Source organism: Podarcis erhardii (assembly GCF_964252035.2).
Source record: "Podarcis erhardii genome assembly, chromosome: 8".
Lineage (NCBI taxonomy): Eukaryota > Metazoa > Chordata > Lepidosauria > Squamata > Lacertidae > Podarcis > Podarcis erhardii.
This window is the reverse complement of record NC_138499.1, coordinates 55,836,688-55,859,959: the sequence shown is the minus strand read 5'-3', so window position 1 is coordinate 55,859,959 and position 23,272 is coordinate 55,836,688. Positions and strand designations below refer to the sequence as shown.

Here is a 23,272-nt window from a genome sequence, read left to right as displayed (position 1 = left end):
CTGGGTGTGCTTTTGGTTTTTTGTGTACATTCAGAAACTCCTGAATAGCTTCCTCTTTTCTAGAACCAAAACCCAGTCTCAAATATCCCAGTGCATTATCAGTAAATAAGCAGACAATGTAAAATGTAATAACTGTACTACTAAAATTCACTGCATGTACCATGGTTTAGTCTTCCCATGGCGCCAAACTCACAAAAGCTGAAAAGGAAGATGAAGCATATTCTGCTGTGTTGTGGACCCAGAAACTGAGCGACAGGGGAAACTATGTGGCACAAAATACCCTTGTTGTGTGCCTTCTCCACGAGAGGTCCAGAGGGCAGCAGCACAAGAACGTGTCTTTTCAGTGGTAGCTCCCCACGTTTGAATGTTCTCCCGAGAGAAGCTCGCTTGGCACCTTCATTAAATATCTTTAGGAGCCAAGCAAAAACATACCTCTTCTCTCTGGCCTTTGGCTAATTAAACAATCTATGGCCTTCTGATCTGTGTGAGGAGGGGTTGCTGTTATTGTTCATTATTACGGTGTGTATTTTGTTTTTATGTTGTAAACTGGAATAGAAATTTAATAAATAATAATAGTAGTAGTAGTAATAGAAGCAGACCTACTTTATTTTATTATAAGGTTTATATAGGACACCACTTGTCAGAACAATCATCTCACAAAGCAGTTGACAATGATTTATAAGACATTAATAACAATCATTAACATACAGCAGTGAACAGCCCACCTGTATTAAGATGAGTGTATATTTGTGCTCTGAAGTGTGTTAAGAGATATCGGAAGGATTGGAACACAGATTTAAAGGACAAAATGCATTCATAATGGAGGTGGTGGGAGGTAGGACAAGTGTCTGCCGGTCCTGGAACTGAACTTATGGAAGAGCCCTTTAATGTTTTTCTGGAATTGTAACCATACATAACAGAACTGCAAATCCAGTAGTCAAACTGCACTTGATCTGCCATGAAGTTGCAGTTGTCACTTGGAGCCTTTCAGTAATTCCTTATGGAGCTTTGAGATCTCCAGTAAAAAGGAGGAAAACACTTTTGTTCCATTAATGTAATTTTTTCTGATTGGGAAAGAAGAGAAAAGCAACTGTCAAACAATCTAAATATTAAGGTTGATATATTGTGTGAAATGCCCAAAATTCATTTCTTCAACTCATAGGGACATTTTACATATACATATAATCTGATGGTACATAGAACACTGTATACATGCATGTTTCAGAAACAAAGAACTATCTGAATTGTAAACCGAAGTATGAAACCAGATGGTTGTTCAATGACTACTACATGAAATGATAGGGAAAGTGTGGAATCCGTGTCTTGCCATTATTTATATACATGCATTCCCACAGAGAAACATGCACGCTTGTATTTGTGTGTGCGTGCAGGGAGGGTTGTGAGGACACTATTTTTTCTCTTCCTCATTGCCATTTTGAGGGACAGATGTAGACATATTCCATTTCTAAACCTTTTCTAACAACAAGGGTGTTGTGGACTTTGTATGTGCCAGGTTATAGACTCTGACGTGCTTTGGAAATATTTTAAACATATGGAGATAAAAAAAACCCTCCTGTTTTGAAGCAGAGAAGTACAAATATTCTGCTTTCCTAGTAATTAGGAACTCTGCTCTATGCATGTATTAATGTTTAGGTAATGTGTAAATACCTTACTTCCCTCTATAAAGAGGGCCTTATATGGAATTAGTCTACCTTGTTTACCTGCTTATCTTCTCTTTCTGAGAGTGCTCCCCATCATCAGCTGCTCCAATCGGAAACATCATCACACTTTTCTTTGTTATATCCTGAAGCATCTGAGCAATTGGAATTGTTGATCCATCCCGAATCATATCTGGATCCTTCTTAAAAACTGAAACATATGGAAGTGGTAGTGGGAAGAATGTGCTCTTGGTTTAGGTTTTTGTTTAAAGAAATTCTACTGTTGTGGTAGTGGTTAAAAAAATCTACACAGCAGGTAGCCCTAAGCAGACTGCTATATCCGCCATGGTACAAGCTCCCAAACTGTACCTGTTCTTCAAGTTGGAGCTGATTACACTGACAAGCTTTTTTTTCCTTTTCATTTCAGCCTTATGTGTGTAATATGTTATGGTGGTGGCAGAGCTAGCTTATTCGGTTGAGGGGAAGGGCATGAAAAGTTGCCTCTGGAATGCCTTCAAAAGTGGCCTAATGCAGCACACAGGTTTGCATGTTGAATCTCTGGGTTTGTTTTGGTTTTTTTGGTAAGGGAAGGACAGTTGTCATAGTGGGCATGCAAAGTTGTGATGTTGTCTACCATGGCATTAAGCTACTGCATTTTTCGCCCCATAGGACGCACCACCCTATAGGACGCACCTAGTTTTTTTGGGGGGGTGGGAGAAAAAAATATTATTTCCCCCCCAGGCACGGGGCTGGCGCGGGGGAAGCCCGAGCTTCCCCCGACCCCAGCCCCCAGAACAGCCTGCTATCCACAAGCCTAGGGAGCTGCGCCGGTCTCCCCAGGCTTGCGGACAGCTGTGCGAAGCGCGGGTGCGCTCTTCAGCGTGCCCGAGGCTTCGGAATGCAGGCAGCTCTGCACAACCCTCCGGAGCCCAGCGCGGCTTGGCACCGGGCTCCCGAGGTTTGCGCAGAGCTGCGCGGAGCCCGGGAGGGCAGGTAGCTCTGCGCGACCTTCCGGAGCCTGGCGCGGCTTGGCGCCGGGCTCCGGAGGGTCGCGCAGAACTGCGCGGACCCTGGGAGGGCAGGCAGCTCTGCGCGGAGCCCGGGAGGGCAGGCAGCTCTGCACAACCTTCTAGAGGCCGGCGCGGCTTGGCGCCAGGCACCGGAGGGTCGCGCAGAGCTGCGTGGACCCCGGGAGGGCAGGCAGCTCTGCGCAACCCTGTATTTGCCCCATAGGACACACACACATTTCCTCTTCATTTTTGGAGGGGAAAAGTGCGTCCTATAGGGCGACAAATACAGTATTTCTCAGCCTAACCTACCTCACACTTATGCCACTTTGAGCTTTTTTAAAGGAAGGACAGGAGGAAAATGTAATTAATAATAATAATAAACATTTTTGAAGCTATAAATATTATTAAAAACACACTGGAAAACCAGAATAGATTTGGCAGAATGGCAGGGCCAAATAGGTTGATTTTCTCTAAAATCATTAATAAGAGGGGAATAATTAAAAAAGAAAAAGAAAATGAAGGGATACTACATATATAGGGAAGATAAGGGGATTGTTTAAAAATTCCATGAAGGAACGGGAGGCAGAAAAAAACTAGAATGATAGAAGTCAAGTAATTTTCCCGTTCTCACTCACTCACTCACATACACATACATACATACATAGACATATACACACTTTTTTTGTCTGAAACAAAATAATTTCACCAGGGGATGCAAATTAAGTTTTCAGGAGGTTCTATAGGAGAACATGCTTCTGCTAACAAAAAGTGGAATATCTGGCACTTGAAAAGCTAACCTTCCCGCTTTTTGTTGACAAAGCTAAATGAACACTTTAATTTCAGATTATGTGATACAGTCTAATTTATGTGTTGTGTTCAAGCTTTATTCTTTACACATATTTCACATCTTTAGAGAGACAGAAAATGAGCATGTGTAAGTCAAATAATGTTCTAAACAAATATATATATATTTCAAAAAACATTTCAAACCTCTTTTGATTGCCTTTGCAGCTGCTTTATACTGAGGATCACTGATATTAGTAATCCATGGCGATGCACCCTCTTCAGCATACACTGTCAGTTTGTTTGGGCTGTTTCGTTCAGAGAATACATTTTCTAAATACCGTTTCACCTGAAAAGAAAATGTTTTCAATAAAAATGTTTGTGGTGTCTTTATATTATCTATATTCCATGGTGTTTGTTAGCAGTGAACCCTCTACCACTAATTGATTGAACTGGTATGGCAGGATGGAGTAGTTGGTTGCTCAGGGAACTAAATAGTTTGCAGTCCAACTTCTTTGTGGGAAGAGATAGTTATCAGTTTGCCTGGGGTGGGACTCAAACTTCATGCAGGGAAAGAGGCAGTGTGGGACAACATAAGGGCCAGCTTCCATCTTCTACACAGAAGTAGATTTATGGAGGAGGAGTGAAGCTGGGCTGTGGTGATTGAAGGAAGAGGTTGCTCTCTCTAGACCAGAGCTTTCCAAACTTTTCATGTTGGTGACACACTTTTTAGACATGCATCATTTTGCAACACAGTAATTCAGTTTTACTAGCAAACCGGAGGTTAAACTAACCCCTTTCCAACCCTTGGGAGGAGCATGGGGAGTGTTTATGCAACATGCCAGCACACTAATGTGTCACAACACACAGTTTGGAAAGCTCACATTGGCAGTGGAATTCAGTTAGTTGTGGCTTTCTCACTGTCAGCATCAAATGCATCATTGTGACCTGTCAATCCTAAAGAGACATGAGACCAAAGCAAAACGGGGAGGGAAGTGAATTTCAGCCTAGGCAAGCAAATATTTGGACATAGGCTTCTACATAGGTGAACTGTTAATACCAAGCAGACCATGTTATCTCTTCCAGTGCTTAATTTGTAAAATGAGAAAGTCAAGGAATCAGGGTCTCTGACCTTCACTGGTGGGATAACAATACATCATCACATGCCTTTTTTTACTTTAAATGTAAGAGCTGAAGCAGTGCCTGGACCTGTTGTGCAAATAAGCTGAATCATAATCAAGTGTGTTTAACCAACATTACCTGACATTCCACAGTAGAAAGGTTCATGTGAGGAACTTGCCGGATTGAAAACTTTCCTATGACTCTTGATGGTATAACTGTTTTGATCCCTTTTTCATGAAAAGCTCCTTCTATCCCATGAATAGAGAGAGATGGGAAGCGCCACAAGTGTGAAAGTATCTCTTCCTTAGAAACATAATGAAACAAAAATAGGAGTTAGCCAGTCATGGCTTCTCTCAACATCTTTCTGCAATTCCCTTATTTTAGATGTCCTGCCATGCTTTCAATTTCTATTGATAGTACTGTACCTTGGTATCATAGAGAAATTTCTTCACACCGACGTCAACCTTGTATTGCTCTATGTCAAATTCTATTGGCTCATACAGCTTCTTCTCCTCTTCTGTAAAATCATCAACGCCATCATAAATTCCAGGAATCAGAATGTGGCCTGATGAATCCACAAGACTGTCTATGGAACAAACACATTTTGTAAAACACACAATTGCTGTTGTTCCATGCTCAGTCATATGAGATCTGTCTGTGTGACCCTCCTTGGCCCCCTTAACCCTGTACGAGAAGGACTGACAGAATGCTATGGGCTTGTGTGCTATTTGTGCTGTGTCTGGGTGTAGACAGAAGAAAGCAAAAGAGAACCATTTTTGGGGGAAAAGAAGTCACACGGTGGGCCAGTACAACCAACCAACCAAGGAAGTTGAGGTTGAGGAGGAAGGCTGGGATATAATTCCAAATACTAATAATGAAAATATTTATTATTAGTAGTAGCAGAAGTAGTAGTAGTAGTATATTTCCTTCCTAGATATAGCCAGCCTTATGTGTGGGTAAACTGGAATTGAAACGGATTTCTTCTGATCGTCTGTCATCTTTTCCATCTCTGCAAATGGCTGTTGTGTGCTTAGGATTTCCATTGTGTTGGGCAAGGGGTTATTAGGGGGTGGGGACAATTGTTATTGTTAGGTGAAATTTATATCTCTATTTGTTAATCCTGAAAAATTACATAAAATATTAAAGGCAGTATGGTCTGGTCATTTTATGTTTGCATTACATGCCAGCTTTAGCAAAAGCAACTTAACCTTCAGGTGTGATTCAGTTTCAAGCAACTCTGCAACATAATGTTCAAAGAAATTGTCGCAGCAAATGCAATGAGTATTCTGAAAAATCAGCATGTAATTTCATGTCCAATTAGGGTGCCGCTTCAGTGTTTTTAAACACCACAGTTAGTGCCTTATAAAATAATTCTCAGTTTACCACTATGTTACTTGAGAATACCAAAGGAACGAACATTTGGCAATACCCTCAGTCCTGGCTACTATAACCTGCCCCTACTTCTCCACCTGTTCTCAGAGAGTCCTCAGTCTTGTGTACATGAACACGTGAATATTCATCTATAGAAACCTTGGGTTTGCCAATTAATTGCCACTCGACTATCCTACATTCCTAACTTGCCTATGAAAACTAAACCAAGCATTTTTATCAGTTGTTGCAGACCTTAATTTCTGATTAAAGACTATATAGACAAATGAACAGAATTTTTACCAAGCAAGGCTATCAGATCAGACATAGGTTCCTGGATGATGCCACCTAGAGCTCCTGAATGAAGATCTCTTTCGCCACCTTGTACCTAATTTAAACATGAAGACAACATCACGACCGACACATTATCATTGTTTTAATTTGCATAATAGAAATGAATTACCATAATTAGGAATGTCAATACTACAAGCTCCAATCCTACTCAGAATTAGCATCATAGTTCTGAGTAGGATTGAAGCTTGTAGTATTGACATTCCTTTTATGTTGGCACCTGAAGCTTACATCCTCTTTATTTATATAGCATAAATCTTGCATCGATTCCTTTTAACATTCAGCCCCTCTGGATTACATCAACAACATATGAACGGCCAGTTGTTTCTGTTGCCCTGCATGATTCTCCTTTTCAAAGTTACCTAGGTATGACAAAATCTAGATTGTGGGAGAGGCAAGTGTGGAAAGGGGTTAATTTGAATGAGAATGCCATATAGATGATGGAGAATTAATGGAGGTACAGTAAGTTTACTATCTGCATTAAACGACAGCATGGATGAACCCCAAGATAACATGGAATGTGTTTTATATACACACACACACACACACACACACACACAGCTATCTCTGTGAAAGAAGAATTATGCAAATACTACTATCTCCACCAGAAGTCTCCTGGGTTGCATCAGCATGATTAGTACTCCTGTATTTATCTATCTATCATCTATCTGTTATACATTTTGGAAAGTAGTTTGCCTGTCTGTCTGGTTGTACATTTGGATGCCACTCAAGGTATCATTGCCAAACTAGGCACAAGGGTTTCTGAGGTGAGGGTGGCATTCTTTGTCAATGTTTGGATGCCATTTTGATTCAAGATGACAGGCTGAAATGTGACTTTGGTTACTGTTTCTTGGCATAGGTTTGGCTGTCTCTTGAGATAACTTGACACAATAGTTCTTGATGCAGGGTGTGAGCAGACTTTGTCACTGTTTGGATACTGGACACCATTATGGATCAAGATGGTGGACCAAAACATCACTTCAGCATTAATTTGGGTTTTGACATAGTTTTGGCCACCTCTCAGCATGAAGGCTCCTGAGGTGGTGGTCTTCACTGTTTGGATGCCGGGCACCATTTTGAATCAAGATGGTGGACTGAAATGTGACTTCTGCATGACCTCTCCCAGTTTGTGGCATGACTGGTCCAAACTCACAAAGTATACTATCCATTTTAAAATTGCAGTGTATTTTTATTCTACAAATTCCTGGACAGTGCCAGGCACTTCCTGTTTTTGCAAAATAAATGTTTGATATAAGTGAAGGAGACAGCGACTATGACCTTAGCAGCGATGATTAAGTGTACTGGAATATCAATTAAAAGGGGGAATAGAAGTGGGAGAAAGGGTGGAAGGAATGCTCTATCGGTAGCACAATTTGCATCCTTTCTACCTAACATCAAAGCCAGAAAAATAATGTTTTAGATACATATGATGTCAGAGACTGGCAGGACTCCAAAGAGTGTGGGGCAGAGGCAGGGGACCGGGGATCAGGGAATGACCCAGGAGAGGGGGCCAGTGATATATAGGATTTGGCACTGCCCACAAGGCAAGAGCCAGGAAAGGGGAAGAAGGAAGAGTCAGGGAGAAAGACAGGCAGTATGTGGTAGAAGAAGAGGAGGTTGTTCTGGTGATGGATGGGTCAGTAGACTCCCCACCTTCCACCACCCCACTGTATCCTCGAAGCAGGAGGGGCTTGAAGCAAGAAGAGCAGTGGCAGCTTCCATGAAGGAGAAGTCTCTGGTTGCAGGTGCGCAACCCATCAGGGGGAGGGTATACAAGCCAGCAGAGGAGCAGGTTCTCACTGTTGCTGCAACTGCTCCACTGGGCACAGATATGAGGGAGAGCTGCCTAGTGGCCTGAAGTGTGTGCATCCGGAGCACTGCGGAAGTTGCTGAAAGTGCTTCTTCTGTCGATAAAGACTTAACTATCAGGCGAGTGCCTTCTTTAGCTGAGGTGGGCCAGGACATGGGACTCCATTATTACCCTTTTACCTCCACAGAGAAGCCGGCATTTCCCCGAGTCCCATACGTAAGAGCTGGCTTTTCCGTGCTGAGCCAAGTATTATCTGAAATCACAATATAGTCAACATTGGAGAAAAATTGCTCTTTCTCTCTTTCAAGCAGTTCTTTTAGTCCAATGGAGATTGCTTCTTCCATGCCTTCAATAAGAAACTTGAGGTTTACTGGCAAGTCCTAAAAACAAAAAATGTCAAGTTACCTGAAGGAAAATGCACTCTCAGTAAAAAGTCAATTCTAATTTTTTGTCCAGTTACCTCTGGGCTCAACTACTGTAATGTGTTCTACGCAGACGATCATAACAATGAGTGCAGGATGCAGTGGCCGGGGTGCTGATGGCTGTTCCTTGACACATATGCACCCAGTTTGGAACAATGTGCATTCGGCTGCTGATTCATTTCTCTACCCAAATCAAGAGCGGCCATTAATCATCCCTTGTGAGTAACTGGATTCTGTCCCACAAGAATATCCTTCCTTGATTAAGACAAATGTCCTCTTTTGCATTTCTTGAGAAATCTAAGCCTGTCCTTTTCAGAAGAGACAGGGTCACCTTATAAAAATACAAATTTGATTGGCTAAGATGCATGAGGGTGTTTGCCTTACATCTGTAGTGGGAAATTTAACTGAAGTGATTCATGATCTCCTATGATTGTTCTTCACCTTCACCCTTTTGTTATGTAATGACTTTCGGGCCTCCTGTTTACTGCTGAATCAGAACAAACGTCAGTCAGGCTTTCTGCGGATTGGCGTTTGTTCTGATTCAGAAATAAGCAGCAGGATTTCCTGGGGAAAGCAGCAGGACAATAGAAAAAGCTCTCGGACCCATGCCTAGAAATCATGGAAGAACCGGAAGTGTGGCATGAGCCCTAAGATGCCTTGTTCAGCTTTTCAGAATGCATCCTAAACGCTGCACCATGCTGCTCTGTTTCAAAAATCCCATAAAGCCTGGCTGCTTCTTTATCATGTCTATTATATTTCTTTTTGGAGCTAGTCAGGACAAGGCACTAGCTAGCAGATTTTTGTTTTCATTCCTGCTTCCTTTTACTAGAATAAGAAAGCTCAGCAGAACCCAAAGTAACATAAGGAGATACTTAAAAATGAAGGGAGGCTCTTGAGGGTCCTGGTGGATTAGGGGAGGCTTGAGGGGAGAGACTGCTGGTGGTGGTCTCCATTTAGGAGGAGACCCCGACCCTGTTTTCTCCCAACAACCCAAGAAAATTGTGACTCTTGGAACACCAACTCTACCCTGGCTGTGAGAGTGTACTGCCATGTTGCAGTGAAAATCCTCCCCCCTTCTTTTTGTTTCTCTGCAGTTACCTTACAGCAGGCCAGATCATATCCATGTCTCAACTCTCACTTTTTTCTAACTTTCTGATTTCACAGTTCTTGTCCAATTCTAGTTCTCTTAGATCTGATCTCTAGTGTTTTACACCCTTCCTAGTCTTCAAGTCTCCACTTCAGATTTTCATACAAGGTGATTACTGCTAGATTCTCTGAATTTAATCAGTGTTGGTCTGAATGTAATCAGGCTCGAAACAAGGTCTGTGGTGTCCAAACTGTCCAGCAAAGTTCAAAAGATCACAGCCATGTATGCCTTTGGCATACAGTCATAACTCGGGTTACAGACGCTTCAGGTTGCGTTTTCTCAGGTTACGGACCGCCGAAACCTGGAAGTACCAGAACGGGTTACTTTCAGGTTTTGGCAGTCGCCCATGCGCAGAAGTTCTAAATCGCACTTTGTGCATGCGCCAAATCGCAACCTGCGTGTGCACTGATGTGCCGCTTGGGGTTGCGAACGTGCATCCCACACGGATCACGTTCGCATTCCGAGCATCCACTGTATTAGCAAATCTGGTAACAGCATACTTTTTTATTTGACTTACTTTTCTTAGTTCTTTGAATGCACTCACTGCATGTATCCAGGCTAGGACAGGTCCTTTGTTATCTGTTGCTCCACGCCCATAAAGGTTCCCTCCAGATAAAGAAAGCTCGTATTAAACTTTTAAACTTCTGATAATACTAAGGGTAGAACTGAAATGGTACAACACAACAACGAAGAGACTAAGCTATGAATTAGGAAGTCCCTGGTCTGACTCTTGCCTCTGTCATGAATTTACTATACTCTCTTCAGCTTCACTACCCGTCAAACAATGCTCAAGGGAATAAGGGTGGCTCAACTCCAGGTATGGTTGTTGTTGCTGTTGTTAAATTTGTATACTGCCCAATCCCTGTAGGTCTCAGAGCGGTTCACAAGAGGAAGCAGATTACCCACATTCATTTTACTCTGGGTTTAAGCTTTGATTTAGCTCCGAAGATGGCTTTGGTAATCAATGGTGACCTCTTTTAGGAGAGAAATGGGGAGGGGGGAGCGTAAACGTGTTGGGTTTTCATGAGACCATTAACCCACAACATCTGATTTTATTAATGAAATTTATATACCGCCCTTCATCAAAAGATCTCTTCCAGCAATTCAGGTAACACCATTAAGCAGAAGCTGAATTATGAAACGAAGTTGGGGAAGGGGTGTGTGGGTGTGTGAAATGCATACAACATTAAAATAACTGTGTCAAAAGCAATGGTGGTGTACATACCACCAATGTCAGTCAATACGTAGGGATCTGTTTCCCACCCATCCGACTTTTTAGCAGGCATCACATCCACATGTCCATAAAAACACACAGTGGGCTTTAGTGGATCTTCTCCAAGCTCTGCCAGAATGACAGGAGGTAATGAAATATTTCTGCCATCAAGTACCTGCAGGGGTATAGTGAGGCATTGCTCCATTAAATTCAAAACCTTAGGAAAACAGGAAGGCATTATGTTTTGAAACAAAGGCTTGGAACCAAATAATCATGAGCAGAATCCTTCTTGCTCATGGAATGCGTCTTCTGAACCAGCCTTGCCTTCGCACTATCGCAGCTTGAAGGTCAACCCCCCACCCCACCATGATGTGTACTGCACGAGGAGCTGCAGCTGAGGAGGAATAAGCGGAAAACTGATATATTCCCACCTCAAACCCCTTGTTACCTGCTGGACGGACATATTGACCAACGTCACATTTGCTCCTAAGTCCTGGAGACGACTTTTAGCTATTTCTACCATTTGTATCACTTTTGATCTTTGCGCTGGTTGTATGGAATCACTCTCCACAGCTACCCATTCCTTAAGAGTCTGAAATAAAAAAACAGTGATCATGCATGGTGTTATGAAGTGTCATATAAAGCTTTAAATGAACAACTGCTTGTGCGGTCATTTTTTCCTTCCTATTTAAGAATTCAGTAATTAGATAGAAATGGCCTCTGAGTGGGACCACTATTAAAGGTGCGGTAATCCATCTTGGTAAATCCTATTTCCTTCTAATTACATCTAAGGGACCCGTCACTATAAAATCTTCCTTTTTTAAGAGGAAGCATGGAAGAATCAGAGCAGCAATAAGGATGTCCACCCACACCATTTTCTCTATCCTGAAATTTTGTTTGGATTATGCAATTGCATTCATTCTGTATTGTTAGATAGCCTTTGTCTGATTTCAGGAACACCCATGAACACAACAGGTAATGCAAGTGCAGTTAACTTAATTCTCAGGGCCAAACTAATAGTGATGGGTGTTGGTTTCTATTTCCCTCACTGAGCAGCAACTGCAGTCACAAGGGTATTGTTTTGCAATACATTGTTCTGCATTCCACAGTCCAAGTTACTGTTGGATTCCCACGGGAATGGGAGACTGGATGTGACGTACACTGGTTTCCTGTTTTTCACTGTTCTCTCAGTTTCTTTGTTAGAGAGACGGATGCTTCTCTGCTCTCTCAGAGGCAAGATGCATGTTTGTATTCTCTCAGCATAGAGTGGAAATAAAGTTAAGAATGTGGCACATACTGCTTATCCTTCTGCTGTGTGGATTACTCTGCTTGGGCTCAAGATAAGACGAGCCTGTATCAGCTTCAGATGGGCCGAAGCTGGTCAAAATCTCACAATGGGGACAGCTTTGTCTGTTTAGTTACATCTCTGCTACGTTCTGGTCTAAAAGATGGGGTGGGGGAGCCTGTGTTTACAAAAAAATATAGATGTGGCTCTGTAAAATTCTCTTCCCTGCCTGGGGTACTAAGAGAAAAGTATCTGTGATGTCAGTGTGTGGGCATGTAAAGCCTAGGGGTGAATGTGCCTATGAATGTGCCTTTTGTTATTAAAAAAAAATAGAACCCCACTTCATTTAGGGTAGCTCAGCCAGTAGAGCATGAGGCTTATTCTCATGGTTGTGAGTTCAAGCCCCGCACTGGGCAAAAGATTCCTGTGTTGCAGGGGGTTGGACTAGATGACCCTCTGGATCCTTTCTAACTCTATGATTCTTTCTTCATACTTGAATGGGGAAATGTTGCAAAATACCACATCTAGTTTGCCCCTAGAAGGGTTATTTATAAACAGGGTTATTTATAAACTGTGGTGTTGTGCAACAAAGTACCATTGAGTACCTATGCCTTGCCTGTTGGTATCATTTGGTGTTGCCAAAGGAAAGAGGAAAAACAACATTTTTGTCAAACCTTGCTTATAAACACCAAGCACCTTGGTAACGAAGTAACTGCCTAGCTGAGCAATTGGAAAAAAAGAGGCAGAGGAGGTTACTCTCTGCTCTGTGGTTCAAGCTGGCGCTGTTATCCTATGCAAACTCGACTGGCAGTAAACCTTGTTATATAAAAGGAATTGCTTCCAAGTAAGGAACAGTGGGGTTGAGTGGCGCATTTTTTGCTAGCAGAGTTCACATTTGGCGCTGCTTCTACCTGAACAAATTTTTCTTGATGGTCGTCAATGTACTGGAAAAGCTGGTCCTCCAACGATGTGGAATTTAAAACAGAGGAGCTGCCCACACCAGAGAGCAGCATGACGAGGAAGATATGGAAGACCTGCAGGTGGTGAGAGACAAGGTTCGGCGTGTTAAAGAGCACCCTCAAGCACATGCAGCACAATAGACTGAATGCACTGTTGACTGTATGGCCTGCCATCCACATGCTACTGTTACAGAATGGAAAAGACAAGAAGAGGAGGAATATCTGGACTGCTTTTAACACAGAGAGGGCAAATTGTTGGTTCATGGGCTGGGTTTCGCCCTGAGGTAGTGATGGGTAATGGTTTTCCCCTGTGCATTTGCAAGAGCGTTTAGTACCCATGACTGATTTTTTGCCACATGCAGTCCCTGAAGGAGTTACAAGCAGACAATGCAGCCCTCGGGCCAAAGAAGGTTATCCGCACATGCTGTTTCAACACACACAGTAAAAATGAAGACGATTTAGCAATATTTCTACCATAACCGCCCTAGTAAAGTTTATGTGCATGAGTCTTTCAGCATGGATTTTCACCAAAAGGTGAAAGCATGTAAAAACATCTACTCAAGGACATATACTCATAAGTCATATTTCACTTTCAAAAGAAAGGGGTTGGTGGTGGCCCAATTCAAACAGTGCTTCTAATGTTTTAATTTCTTTCAAGGACCATATTTCATATATCAGGCAATAAATAGCTTTGGCAGATGATTAAATTACAGGGAAAAGCCAAAACATTCTATAACTCTAAAAGCCTTGCATATTCTTACTCCAGCAGTATGCTTCTTGGCAATGCAAAATAAAAATGTACAGCTTCAATTATCAAGTATACTAGAATTCATAGTACAAGGGTGCTGAGATAACACATTTGTAGTCTTTCTAATCTGTGTCTCCCAGAGTTGAGAATTAGGTTCTGGGAGGAAGGAGGTATAATCATGTTCCACACAGAGTCCAAAGGTACATCACACAGCAAGTTTGCTAAAACAGCACAAACCTGGGTCTGGTCAGTACCCAGATAGGGGTCTCCTGATAAGTTAAAATTGATTAATTTTTTTTTCTGACACAGCAAGTCCCTGCACAAATACAGAGCAAGGAGTGGAGCAGATTCATTATGCTTATACAGTTATCAGCCTATTGATTCCTGGATGAGGACACAGTGCAAGGATAAAGACGCTCCCATTGATCTCTAGAGAAAAAAGCCCCTGACTTCCAATTGTAAGAAGATCACTATCTTAAGAGTGTCTTTTTTTTTTTTCCTTTTTACATTATTCTCCCGAGAATAGAGAGTCCTGTTTGGCTCATGTTCAGCTTGTGGTCTACTAAGACCCCTAGATCCTTTTCACATGTACTACTGGCAAGGCAAGTGTCCCCCATCTTATATTTGTGCAGCTGGTTCTTCCTGCCTAAGTCCAGAGCCTTACATTCGCCCCTATTTAAATCCATTTTGTCAGTTGGAAGGGACACCATGGGTCATCTAGCCCAGCCCCCTGAAATGCAGTAATCTCACGACAGATGGCCATCCAACCTTTGCTTAAAAACATCGAAGGAAGGAGAATCCATCACCTCTCATGGGAGTCTCTTCCCTTGTCAAGCAGCAGCAGCAGCAGCAGCAGCAGCAGCAGCAGCAGCAGCAGCAGCAGCAGCATACTTATAAGTATTTTATTATTTATACACCGCCATCTGGCTGGGCTGCCCTCGCCCCTTGTGTGGAGCGAAAGGGTGAGCACCTTGAGCAATCCCTCTGGGCAGCTGCTTTTGGACTTCGTGGACTACACAAAAATGCGAGTGCCAAAGACGCTCCCGACGGCAAAAGAGCACAGCACGTGGAAGCCCTGACCTGACCGGTGGGCAGCAGCCGCTTTAGACCCCTTCTCCACAGCTTCTGCCTCCTTCTCCTTCGCAGCCCGGCAAACCCCCCCCTGCTTCTCATCCATCTCAACCTGCTCCCACCCCCCCATCCCCCTTTCCCCCCCTCCTTCTTTGCCTGCTCCTACTGGAGCCGTGCGTGCTGCACTTTCTCAGGCAAGACAGAAGGGGCTTTTGTCCTTGCAGGAAGAATCTGAGTGGGCGGGGGAAATGCCATCTGTCTTCCCTATCACCTATGCAAACGCAGGAAATGCTCAACAACAGGTGTTTTATGAAACCCTTCCTTATTCTGTACTGAGAGAATTGAGGAGGGCCATCGCTGATTCTGGCTTAAAATCCTCCTATGTCACAGGGATGCTGGAGGGGATTGCGTCTGGTTATACCATGCTGCCCCAAGACTGGAAGGATTTAATGCGCATGTTGCTCTCACCAGCCCAGTATGTTGTTTTTGATAGTGAATTTCGGCTTAGTGCTTCAGCCCTGTCTGATGCCCAGCATACAGCTAATGAACTTTATGGTGCCGGTCCTTTTGACAATATAACAGCCCAGGCGACGCTGACGCCTGCACATTTTAGCCGCACCGCGACTTGTGTACAGCGCGCCTTTCGGAAAGTCCCTGTCTCAGGGCAGCCGCTGAGCTCTTTTGTTAATATTAAACAACAGCATTCAGAGCCCTACCATCAATTTATAGATAGATTGAAAGAAGCAGTCACCAGGCAGGTTGATAATACTACAGCCCAGAATGAACTGATGAAAAAATTGGCTTTTGAAAATGCAAACACCGATTGTAAGAAGGCTTTGCAGTCTGTCATTAATCGTCCTAAATATGATCTGGCACAGATGATTCAATCTTGTGCGGACATTGGAAGCCAGAGCCATGCCATGTCCTTGCTTGCCGGTGCCATCCAGGCTGGCAATAAGCCAACTGGTAACTGTTTTAATTGTAAGCGCCCTGGTCATTTTGCAAAAGAATGCAGGGCACCTGGCGGTGGGGCGCACAGGAATGGTGATGCCAATAAGGCTAAACCTTCCAAAAAATGCCCGAAATGCGGTAAAGGCTATCATTGGGCTAATCAGTGCAGGAGTTCGGGAAACTCCATGCTGGCCCCGCCCTCGGGCCACGAGAATTAGAGGGCCCATTGCCGTCAGCTCCCACCATTGACGCTCTTCCTAAGGAGACACCTTCAGATTTCACCATTGATTTAATTAATCAGGAATCCAAAGATTCTGTTTTACCAGGTGAAATCGTGCTCATGCCCACCCAATTGTCAGGGCCACTACCTCCCAAAGTCGCAGGCTTGATATTGCCGAAATCTTCTGCAGCCAAAGAAGGAATCATGGTTATTCCTGCAGCCTTGGATCCTGACTATGTGGGCACAATAATGCTTCAACTTTGGAGCCATATGCCCATGCAGTTAAAAAAGGGTGACTCCTGGGCACATTTGGTAGTGCTTCCTACCCCTCCTACTGCTTCTATTATGGATAGTAATTTGCACCAGCTCTCTTCTCTCTCTCCACAGTTATTAGCTGTAATCCAGAGGATCGGTGACCAAAAAATTCTTCGTAAGTATAAAATTAATGGCAGAGTTCTGGAAGGCTTGATTGACACTGGCGCAGACGTTTCTGTAATTTCCAGTAATTGTTGGGACCCCACGTGGCCCCTTGAGTCTGCCTCTGCTGTCTGGGGTGTGGGTGGCCCACAAAATTCTTCCAAAAGCGTACAATGGCTGCCTGTTTCTCTGCCTGATAGCTCTGAAACCATTGCATATATTCAGCCTTGTGTGCTGAAAATCCACCTCAATCTGTGGGGCAGAGACCTATTACAACAATTACAAGCTACCATTCAATTTAATGAGTAAGCTTGCATTCCCCCTCAACTGGAAATCCACCATCTTTGTATGAGTGGAACAATGGACCAGTGACAAAAAGCATCATTTGTCCCGCTCTAGATATCGCCGCTCTGTGGAATTGACTAATGATTGTAACGATTTTGTTTTTCTCCCTAGCAGATCTGAATATATTTTTTTAGCTGTCTCTTTTTTAGGAGTCCCTGGATTGGCTGTACGAAATAGCAGGAATATTAACTCTTTAGCTTGCTCCACAGCAAAAGCCTTGAATTCTACTTCACAAGCTCTTCACCTTTTGAATAAAGAACAGAGGGAATTGCGTCATGGACTCTTACCGCGCTGCTATCGATTACCTATTGATGCTCCATCACTACGGATGCGAACAAGTGGAAAACATGTGCTGCTTTAATATCACAGACAATTCTAAGGCCATCCAAAAACAAATCTCCCATTTGCAAAATCTTACACACCACATTAAACAAGATGTTGAATTCTCCGGCCTCTGGGATTCTTTCACCCAGTGGCTTACCGCTTGGCTGCCAAACTTTACTTGGCTTCGTAGTCTTTTTCAATATGCCATTGTTATTATATGTATATTAATTTTGTTTTGCTGCTTCCTCCAATGCATTCCTGGCCTCATAAGTCTTTTCTCTCGGCTTCTCTCTCCCCCTCAGCCACCCAATAAAATCCTTGCTGCTTATCTTGCGAAATGGCAACACCAACAGTAAACCAAAGGGGAGAAATGGGCAGATTTATTTCGAGCATGCGCTGGCAAACCACGTATCTCGTAGTATCTTCTGTCCCATCCTCCCTGGCGAACTTATTTTGGGCATTTGCTGGCACACCACTAATCCCGAAATATTTTTGCCTTACCCAGTACGCCTCGCAAAAAAGAAAAGAAAGGGGGAGATAAAGGGAAGTTTTCCCTCTGCACATAACTGTTGCATTATAGGGAAGCATTGCATCGTTCTCTTTCTACACATAACTGTGGCCTTATGGGAAGCATTGCTTCTTTTCTCTTGCATTCTGGGAACTCTCGCTTATAATCTTTTCTCTGTTTCTGCACACACTGTACGAACCTGTTCCAAACACCAAGACATTCTCTCATCGCTCAGTTCACCTTAAGTTCATGGTGACTTGTTCTCCATGCATAGCTGACCACATCTATAGAACTTGATTATTGTATTCTTTCATGTTATGATCAATCATTAGTAATTGTTTTATGCCATATTAATCTTTAGTTATTATTAATTAGGAGGTTTCATGCCTGTCTAGTCCCAACCTCGTTTCCCAGCCTTTAATCTACCGGTGATTAATGTTCACATGTAATTCCCACCCCTCACATGTAATTCCCGCCTTGTATGTATGTTAACCAATCAGCATTAAGTTTCTTTGTGTTTGTATCAACCAATCAGCCACAAGCACACCTGTGGCAATGTTTGTAATATTCAATAAAAGAGAGTTCCCGGGACTTCCCCGGCAGACGCCTCATGACACCCACTACTTGTCTGTCGTGATTTTCATTCCTACACCCCTCAATACCATTTACGAAGTTGCTGCACGAGAAAGAGAGAAAAGCAGCTCGATGCCTCTGAGGGAACTTGCCCGGAGAGAGAATGCGGCACTTACTCAGGCGGGAGCCTTAAATAGAAACCGATCCTCCAATCACAAACCGAAGCCTGGCGCGGCTGGCTGTTCCCCGCTTGCGATTGGCTCCCGCCGCCTCGCGTTGGGGAAAGGAGGCCGCGCAAGCGCAGGGCTTGCTCGAGACGGACGGAGATGCGCCGCTGTCATTGCGGGTGTCCGGCTGGGCAGAGAGCCTTATGAACAGGTCCGTAGGCAGGCGGAGCCCAGGGAGCCCTCAGGCAGGGACGGCCTTGGGAAAGGCGGCTGCCTTCGGCTGAGAAACGGGCTGCAAGCCTTTATCCGCTTCCCAGTGGGAACAAGCTCCACTGAACTGCATAGGTTTCCGAGGAAGTATCAGAGCCCGCCCAAGAAATTTGGCCGACTGAGGAGCAGCAACAACTGGGGGGGGGGGGGGGAAGACACATACACGTATCAAGTGCAGTGCCAGATTTACATATAAGCTAAACAAGCTATAGCTTAGGGCCCCCACAAAAACTGAAATATATATTTTTTTAATCTACATTTCCAAAATATAAGATAAAAAACAAATAAAGTAAAACCTACATATAGCAACAGTGTTTTGTGTTGCGTAGGCTCCTACTGCATAAGTAATGGGCCCCACCTGCTAGCCTGCTCCCTAAAATATTGGTTTGCTCATTTCTATATATAGGGTGCCTACATTGTGCATGGCCTGGTTGCATGGCAACATGTGCAAATGGCTTTAGGTCCATAAATTACCATATATTGTATATTCAACACAACAAGGAGACAATTTGTTGTTGACAAAGGACAGCTGGACATATAAAGGGCCCCGTTACCTTCAGTCGCTTAGGGCCTCATCAAACCTAAATCCGGCCCTGGTCAAGTGCATACAGTATCTACCCCACACTGCTCAAAGATGTAGGTTTTGGAGTGCCTGAGGTAGTCACCTTCACCCTGACTAACCTAAAAATGGATTACATTGTTAAGCCTTGGAAGGAGCAGCATTTTCTTAGCTTCTCTATATTCTGTGTTTTCTGTTTTTGTCCAACACAGGAAGAAGCCTCAGACTATCTGGGTCACCCAGCTCAGTACTGATCACCCTAACAGCGATTCCCATGCTGCCCCCACCTCCCGTGGGGGGAAAAAATGGAATTTAAATGGTAATACAATAAAAAACAACATAAGAATATTTAATGTGATCAAATAATATTTCACGTGGTCTTCACAATTCCAGAGGTGACGTCGCCAAAGCTTTTGGTCCGCAGGCCACATTTGGGGAACTGCTCTAGCTGGCAGTAGGTATCCAATGACTCAGGCACGAGAAACATCAAGAGAAGCCGGACACATCTGTATTGGAGGAATGTGACAGATTCACCCGTATTGGGGACAGAGCCAAGAAGGTGCTGCAAAGGGTGCTGCACCAATGGAAAAATGGAAGGCGGGCACCAAATTCTGGTGTCACACAGGGCACCACTGAAATTTGAAAGCCCAAAGTCCACACTGTGTTTGGGATAATGTGTGAACACTGATTAAAACCCAGCACTGGAAAAAACATTGAGAACCCAGTAAAGATTCAGTAGTAGCAATAAGACTTCAAGTCTTTTCATTAATCATTTGTTCATCCCACATTTTCAGTGCATTTCTCAGTCACTTTCCAAACCACAAACGTCATTCTTCAAAAAGAAAAGAAGTGGATTTGTTGCACTAGGGCAACAGATCACGTAACCCCGTTTAAATACACCACTCTAAAGCCCCAGTATGCACGTGAATCTCTCCTGCAAAATATTGACAGGGGGTAGGCACCTTAAATTACCCCAGCCCAGTGAGAGACCCCCATGTAAGAGGCACTCACACATGAATGTTGCACATCTGCATCACAATGCTTATCCAGACCTCATTGTCTTGACCTTACGTTATGTTTGGTGCACACGGGGACACACTTCTCTGCCTGAGGCCATTGCTTGCTGTATATAACAAGAGCTGGATCAGGTGTGTGCCCCTCCCTTCGTATTTTAATTACTCAAGTAACACCAAAAAGTTGTACAAATCAAAATATGCTGAGTATTTTGCTGAGCAAAATAATCACCCTGTTCACTTAAGAGTGATTAATACTTTGCTTTCAGTTAACATCAGCATTCACAGAGCCATGTGGCCCATGAAAAGGTACTGCTATAAGCAATAATATAAATATATAAATACTTACACAGCACTTTCCTTCAAACTCGATAGGAAGTTGCCCAAGAAAGTGAGGCTCAACTATTATTACACTTCAACTAATTACTAATCTAGTTCTGGTACACTTTCACAAAAATACATTCAGGATGATACATGCGGAAGAGAGAGAGACATAGAGACAGAGAGGATGGACTCCTTTGATAGCATACAAGGTGAATATTTCAAATTTCGCACCCAGATGGTCTACACTAGTAATGAGGAAACTGTGACCTGGATGTTGTCAGACTACAACTCCCATCACCCTTGATCTGTGGCCATGCTGGCTGAGGCTGATGGAAGAAGGAATCCAGTAACTTCTGCAGGGCCACAGATTTCCCATCCCTGTTCTATATCTAAACCCCAGGTATGGAGCTTAAAGACGACATACCATGATGAGGAGTTCTGACAGCAAAGAAGCCGCTTGGCGGTTCAGCATACAAAGCAATACTATTTCAGTCTCCTGTCCTGACTGCGGATCTTCTTTCAGGTTTCTGCTAGCTTTCTTATAAAACCAATCCCACCCTGTCTTTTTATTTGTTGATTTTTAAAAAACATTCTTAACTCCATGTGGGAGCAGGACAAAGGACATGTCAACAAAGGCAACTGGACACACTCCCTTGTTTTATAAGGAAAGGGGCCAACATTCTATGTTCAAGCTTCAAAATAAATGTTCCTAAAACATTGCGTCTCTCATTCCTGTTCTTCAACCCCTGCCTGTTTTTAAGGCCATCTCTTGTTTGTTCTATGTAAATACACCTGCAAGAGGGGCGAGGACCCATTTAGCCTCCCCAAAGTTGAGTGTTTTCTTTGACTTGGCCATCATTTTGATACAGAAGCCTTATTGGGACATGGACACTTGAAGTGCATTCAAAAATTGATATAAAGCAACATTAACAATTATAAGAAACAATTTCACATTGTTCTTACGTTTCAGTCTTTGAGGATAGAAGATTATGGGAATGAAGAGCGGTCTCCAGGAAAAACAACAACAGATCAAATAGAAAGCCCTAATGCACCAGCATCATATGCCTCTGGCAAACACTTTAAGCAGCTTTTGCAACAAAAATTCACAGCAGAAAGAGCACTGAAACCAATACTGAAGCAAACTCACCTTAGTATTCCAAGGTTCACAGGTCAACATGGTAATACATAATAGCACAATCAGGCTAGCTGCTGAGAATCTCTCTCATTAATCTCTCTCAATATACGGTACATTTTATATGTTGGTTGACAAATGGTTTAGATTCCCAGAATAATTTTATTAATGAGCAAGTGTTTTAGTCAACAATTCCTGTCACAGAACTGTGGAGCTGGACATGATCGCAAGAGTCATCTGGGCCAACCCCCTGCAAGGCAGGAATCACAACTAAAGAATCCCTGGCCTCTGCTGAAAAACCACCACCACTTTTTTTAAAAACAAAAAACCATAAGCATTAAATCACAAATTCATTACATTTTAATCGAATGTATTCACCTCATAGATTGAAAGTAACTGTAGAGCAGATACAGCATTTTTTCTTGATAGCCAGCAAACATTTCCACTCATACATCTTCCATAAAAGGACAGCCTTGGTTAGGCCGCAATTGCAAACACGCTTACTTTGGAGTAAGTCATATTGAACTGAACTAGATTTACTTTAGAGTAGATAAGACCCACAGAAGCTTGGTGACCCAATGTGTGCCATGTATTTAGAGGCCATAATTGAAGCCACATGGACATTGTACCTTGCCAGTAGCAGCCGGCAAGGTACAACAGGGGTAGGAGTGCCCTCTGATGGCAACACTGCCATTTGCCAAAGTAGGGATTGTCAGCGCTATTTTTCTAGAAAAAGAGGTGCTGGAACACACTGCAAATGCCTCCCTTGTTCTCTTACGACAATGGTGTCCACCTGAGATGGAAAAAAAGCCCTGGGGATTGTGTGAGTAGGCACCAAGGATGAGGGGTTGGGGTCCAAGATGTAGGGGTCCAGAGACTCCCCATTGACTTATCCATGCCACTCTGCCCACTCACACACTGCTACTGCACTTTGCACATGCAGTTCCTGAATATGAAGCATTTTACCCTTCAGAGGGGGGGGGGCACTTGTGGCTTCCCCTGTGTTGTTATACTCCAGCTTCCATCAAAGCCAGCAAACATGGCCAGAGGTCAAGGATGATGGGATTTGTAGTCCAGCAACATCTGGAGAGCACGTCAGATTCACTTCAACAGTGCCTTTGGCAACCAGTCAGTTCAACAGCTTGAGACATATTACACTAACTTTGGTTAGAGCATCAGCTAAAATACAACCCTGCCGAAGTAGAGCTAATTCAATTATGGATATGCTCCGGTGACATTCTTGGCTGCTTGTGCACAGGTCAGCTCTCGCAGGCGGACCAAAATATGGTATGATTACGAATTCAGCCTTAGGACTGCTTGAACGGAATACCTCTTGCTTGTCTTAAACAACTGCAGCACCTACCAGTATACAACTCAAGATATTGCTTCTCATCTTTAAATCCCTATACAGCTTAGAAATCTGGTGCCTGGAGGGCTGTCTTTCTCCACATGAGTTGGCCCAAGATGTTCAGTGGAGGGCTTTGGGGGGACCCCCTTCCCTACCTGAAGTGAGGTGGGTAAT

General features: G+C 43.4%; 1 protein-coding gene across 1 annotated transcript; it reads right to left on the bottom strand.

Annotated features, from left to right (window-relative positions):
• Positions 1-588: 588 nt before the first annotated feature.
• On the bottom strand, positions 589-21,196 carry LOC309349294 (beta-Ala-His dipeptidase-like). Its single transcript, XM_081875109.1, has 12 exons — positions 21,043-21,196; positions 13,081-13,203; positions 11,333-11,476; positions 10,897-11,059; positions 10,189-10,277; positions 8,282-8,482; positions 6,245-6,329; positions 4,999-5,159; positions 4,712-4,876; positions 3,659-3,800; positions 1,722-1,869; positions 589-1,064 (listed from the first exon to the last, which is right to left on the bottom strand). The coding sequence occupies exons 1-12, from the start codon at positions 21,088-21,090 to the stop codon at positions 974-976; spliced, it is 1,560 nt and encodes a 519-aa protein (XP_081731235.1). The 5' UTR covers positions 21,091-21,196; the 3' UTR covers positions 589-973.
• Between the last annotated feature and the right edge of the window lie 2,076 nt (positions 21,197-23,272).

What these genes read in the sequence shown, in the direction of transcription:
- LOC309349294 (XM_081875109.1), bottom strand. Translation starts at nt 21,090, where the DNA reads ATGCTGAACCGCCAAGCGGCTTCTTTGCTGTCAGAACTCCTCATCATG. An exon ending in ATCAAGAAAAATTTGTTCAG is followed by an intron (nt 11,477 to 13,080) that starts GTAGAAGCAGCG and finishes TTTTTATTTCAG; the next exon opens with ACTCTTAAGGAATGGGTAGC. An exon ending in TCAATATGTCCGTCCAGCAG is followed by an intron (nt 11,060 to 11,332) that starts GTAACAAGGGGT and finishes ATACCCCTGCAG; the next exon opens with GTACTTGATGGCAGAAATAT.